This window comes from Morone saxatilis, unplaced genomic scaffold, assembly GCF_004916995.1.
Source record: "Morone saxatilis isolate NCDOM2014 unplaced genomic scaffold, NCSU_SB_2.0 Contig4, whole genome shotgun sequence".
In the NCBI taxonomy this organism is placed as follows: Eukaryota; Metazoa; Chordata; class Actinopteri; family Moronidae; genus Morone; species Morone saxatilis.
This window is the reverse complement of record NW_023339984.1, coordinates 1,821,030-1,826,242: the sequence shown is the minus strand read 5'-3', so window position 1 is coordinate 1,826,242 and position 5,213 is coordinate 1,821,030. Positions and strand designations below refer to the sequence as shown.

Genomic DNA, 5,213 nt, shown 5'->3' with positions numbered 1-5,213 from the left:
TGTGTGTGTCTGTGTGTTTGCACGTGTGTATCTATACATTCCAGCAGACAGACATGTATTCATGTTTTTTGTGAATATCAATATATCAATGAGCATATATATATGAGTGTTCTATTTTTTGTTCTTATAATGTATTTTTTGAAGTGGGTTCCCAAGCCTGCTTTGTGTGTGTGTGTGTCTGACCCTACCATGCTGCCTCTTTTTTTTGGACAGCGAACAACAACACAGATGGTCTGTGAGGATGACACCCAGACGTCACCATGGCGACCAAGATCCTTGCCGCCAAAAAGAAAACCTTTAGCTGAAAACATCTGAGGCGACATGTCAGGCTCTGGCAGATGTCTCTCAGATGTCTAACTCTGTTTTTTTTGTCTGGGAAGTGATACTTCACTTTGGCAACAAGGTGCAGTACTGTGATAGTGCTATATGTGCTTATGTGATTTATTTTTTAAGAATATAATACGTCATTAATCAATCACTGACATGGGCAGAGTTAAAGACCCTTGATATAAGGTCAGGGTGGGGCTATTCCCTGGGCAGCCATGATTCTGTTGTCTTGCTGTGTGATCTAGGTTGTTTAAAAGGTTGGGTTTAAAGGAGGTCTTGTTGTTCTCCTCTTTCACTGAAAGAAAACCAATACTATAATGGGGAAATGATGAGATAGAGATGAAGATAAAGATGCCGAGTGAAAAAGTGGGGGCTGTAGAAAGAAAAATGGGTGTAATGAGCGTTTATTCTCAATATGGCGTGGCGGATGCTGCGGTAGATGTGCGCTCAAATCAGGAAATAACTTCAATCAGTCTCCCTCTGTTCAGATGCCTGCTGTCATAACAGATGATAACTGAACAAAGTGGAGGCGTGGTATTTTTGCAGGCCAACCACATTAGGTGCTTCACCAACCCAACTGTCAGCCCCATGCACACCTTTCTGCCACATTCAGGTTGTGCTAACATATGAGACTGCACAGGCTTACATTCTGTGTATTTTATTAGATGGTCCTTGTAGCAATTTAAAGGTCCAGTGTGTAACAATTAGGATGCACTATTAGTGGAAGTGGAATATAATATTCATAGGTATGTTAATTAGTTTATAATCACCTGAAAATAAGAATCGTGTTTTTGTTACATTACAACAAAACATTTTTTTATCTACAGAGTCCTTTTCTACGGAGTCCGCTATGTTGAACCACCATGTTTCTACAGTAGCACAGAGTGGACAACCCAAACACTGGCTGTAGATAGGGCCAGTGGTGTTTTTTGCGCATTTCAGGGCCACTGGAGTTTCTTCTTCAAGCCTGGAGGGAGAAACTCCCTTCAACCACACCGCCAAATGCCACTAAATTTCACCCTGTATCATTTTTGAATATATATTTTTGTTCTTTAAAAGTAGCATTAAGGGAACTACCACCTGAATTTCATTATCCTGTGTTGTAAAATGACAATTTACATGTATTTTTACATGTTTTAATTATGAAAGTATTTTAGCATTTCATTTTATTTTCATTTTAGTTATCTTAGACACTGGCTTTCTAATTTTAAATAATGGGGTTGTCTCAGAAAAGAACACCTTCTTTATTTCACCTCTTTTTTTCTTTTGCAACAAATACCATAAAAAGACCCAAAACAACAACAAGTTAGTTAATATCTCAGTACTGTCTGTCATTACCCGATCCGTGGCACTGTCCCCAGCCCCCTCTGATCACTGTTACTTTTAGCAAACATTACAATAACAGGAGGAAATAGTGCATTCATTGGGGACTATTTTACACTGTGGATTAATCCACATTGGGTCATTTAATGACTAAATAAATAGTTTGTGTGGATAACGGTAGAGCTCTATGGCACAGTGGGAGAAGATATATCACACATTGGATAAGCACAGAGTGTTAAGTTAAAAAATGGTAATATTCCGGCAGTTTTCGTGCCAAAGAAATACTCTAATTATGTTTATTATTTTGGCATTTTATTGTTTAATTAAAGACATTTACATATGTAAAAACAATTAAATTACCTACAAATACAGGCAAACACTGCTATAATACAAATAATCAGGTTTTACAGAAGAGTGCTGTTATTATTTGATTTCTTATTTTAATCTGAATTTAAGTTAGAGAACTGTAATAAAAGTCACCATCTGTGAGATAATGGTATAATTCTTATACACTGATAAAAAAACATGTATTCTATGTTTTTGTTGTGAAAATGTCCAATTTTCCAATTAAGAAACCAATCCATGTAAAATTACAGAACACATTTTTTCACTGTTAACTGTTGTCACTAATTTTACATAATTTTAGAAATGCATTAACAGTATTAACAGTTTAATCTATTAAATAAACTGTAAATATCTGCAGGTTCTGCACATATCCATTAGAGCTGGAAGTCAAACAGCTGTAGTACAGAGCCAAAACACTGAAAAACAGTGAAAATTATTTTTCACAAAATTTTATTTTATTTCTGTATTGGGTTACAGTGTATGGGAGTTGTATTGTTCTTGCCACTCTGTGTGTATACATGTGGCCTGTGTTGTGCAGGAGACCCAGTGTTAGTGGATGAGCAGTCAGCGACCTCCTTCCTGTCCCGTTCGCTTCTCTATAACAGTTGGGACTTTGAGCTGGTGGTGACTGACAACCTGGAGAGGGAGTGCGTGGAAGAGAGGTGCAGCTATGAGGAGGCCAGAGAGGTGTTTGAGGACGACACTATGGCGGTAATTCTGCTGGCAATGATTGTCTCTCTACTGTCTCATCTAAATCTCATTTGGATGTAGAATTCTACTGGTTGTTTTTTCCCCCATTTACCTATACAGATAGGAAGAGACTCCTGACTTTAGTGCCCCTGAAGGGTTTTAGGGAGGTTGATATCACCTAAATGTTACATTTTGTGAGATAGTTGTGTGAACAGAACTGAAAGCCTTTTGGCTTCATTATCACTGCATTGCTACAGTTGTAGTTTTGAATAATAAACAATGAATAAATACACAAACAATAAATACTAGATTTTTTACCTAAACATACTTAAGAAAACCTTTGCATGTCCACATTTACTTGAATTAAATATCCTAGGCACCCTAAGACCTGATGTTACTTTTCTTCCTTTTTCACAAAGATACTAAATTAAATCTTCTTTTATTTCCATTTTAGCAAGCATTTTGGAAGGACTACAGTCAAGGTAATACTGTAAAATATGAATATTATCCATTGGAGACCTTTTTCACAGCAGCCATTTTGACATGAAATTGTAGGGTAAACACAGGTGTTACCAATGATACTAAGATACCCTGACTCTGTTTGGACTGAATGTAACAGAACCTTACAGAACCTAACCTTTCACCTGCTGTGAAAAAGACAACAACAAAAAAATGTGCAGAATGTAGTTTTTTCACATTCATGCATACATGTGTAACAACAAGTACATCATTTTAATTTAATTAATTAAATTATACACAGTATAATTTCCGTATTGCAAATATTTTATTTGTTATATGTGCTTGGTTAAGGGTACACTCACTTGGGCATGCTATGAATGCTGCAAATGCTTAAACTGTAGTTTAAAACATTTTCCACTAATGGACTCCTAAACTGATGACCCCTGACTAAGTGACATATTTTATGAATAGTTCATATTTTATTCAATGCATAACAAGTACGGAACAACTGATAAACTGTACAATAAACACCTAATATTGCATCAGACATGAGTTTTCTTGATATCTTTAGGTAAACTATACAATTTGCTTTTTGTTTTATGATTTTTTTTAACAATCATGCATATTCTTTTTGATAGATTAAGTGTTTTCTTCTCATTGTTCTATTAGCTCTTTGTTTGTGTTTTCTTTTCTAATGCATGACAAGGCTGTTTATCAGAGAGTGAAGGCTCTGTAAATATGTTCATTTTAATCCAGTTTTCTTCACAGAAATGAATGAAATGCTTAGATGTAGGCCTACTGTATATATTTTATATGTCTTCTTACTCCCCTTACTCCCCAAGCCTTATAATTTCCAGAACACCATACCATTTTACACTATGCTTGATATACAAATCTTATGTAAAAACAAACACTGTTCCACACATGGATTGACCGTTTTATTTCTATTGAACTCTCAGAAGCCGGCTCCCATCGTTCATTTAAAGGAGCTGACTCATAGAGCCCTGAACAACTAGCAGGAAGAGGGAGAGACATAATTGTCAATTGAATGAGTCATAATTCTTGATAGAAAGTGTGCTGAGCTTCAATACACAAATAGAAGACAATAATGACTGATCACTGCAGTGATTAGTGACTGACTGACTGGTATGAGAACTGTCTAAGAAATGGTTTAATGTTTATGATGTTTGTCTTTGAAGAGTATGCACCCAAAGTGGATGTGGCAGGGCTGGTGGCAGGGATCCTGGCTGCCCTGCTGTCTGCTGCTATTGTCACTGTGCTGGGAATCTACTGCTACAAAGCCAAGAACAAGAGTGGACAGAGGTCAACCCAGTAAGTTTACTCTGAGGGGTGGCAGCCCTGAAAAATGCCCAACATACATATATATTAATTGAAAAACAGAAATTAATTTAATAATCTGTTATGGCCACATTTAGAAATCCAAATAAAGTAACAGAAAATAACCGACCTGTAAAAATACAGTAATTTTAGCTTTAATTTGACATACAATCTTTTGTTTCTGCTTTTATTGTTAAATTACCTATAAATACAGGTGAACACTGTTATAATATAGATAATCAAGTTTAAATTTACAAATTTAGAGTTATTAGATCTTGTTTTATTCTGAATTTTAAAAGTTATAGAAGAATAAAAGTCACTATCTGTGAAATTAATTATTGCTGTTTTCAGTGATAAAAAAACTGTATTTTGAAAGTGCTCAATGCTAACACTGATACAAAAAAACATTTATTTAATGTTTTTGTTGTGAAAGAATTATACAATTAAACAAATCCATGTAAAAAAACCAAATATTTATTTATAATTTTTACTAATTTTACATAAGTTTAGAAATGTATTAACAGTAATAAACTTGAATTTAACAGTTTAATCAATTAAATAAACAGTAAACATCTGTAAAAGAAAAAAGATCAGCAAATGTTTTTTTTAAATCAGCAGTAATTTTATCATTATTTACAGTTACAGATTTTTTTTAAAGTATTATTTTTTTGGCCTTTATGCCTTTATTTGACAGTGATAGCTGGAGAGAGACAGGAAAGGGGGGCAGAGAG

The 5,213-nt window shown here is 34.8% G+C and overlaps 2 protein-coding genes across 2 annotated transcripts in view; one reads left to right on the top strand and one right to left on the bottom strand.

Moving 5' to 3' along the window:
* LOC118338087 (transmembrane gamma-carboxyglutamic acid protein 4-like) overlaps nucleotides 1-4,480 on the top strand; it is a 27,701-nt gene extending 23,221 nt beyond the window's left edge. The window contains exons 3-5 of the mRNA XM_035675269.1: nucleotides 2,534-2,706; nucleotides 3,140-3,167; nucleotides 4,344-4,480. Coding sequence (XP_035531162.1) covers nucleotides 2,534-2,706; nucleotides 3,140-3,167; nucleotides 4,344-4,480 — 338 coding nt within the window. The remainder of the gene's footprint in view (nucleotides 1-2,533; nucleotides 2,707-3,139; nucleotides 3,168-4,343) is intronic.
* Nucleotides 1-5,213, bottom strand: part of LOC118338487 — a 197,083-nt gene that overhangs the window by 117,573 nt on the left and 74,297 nt on the right. The window lies entirely within an intron of this gene.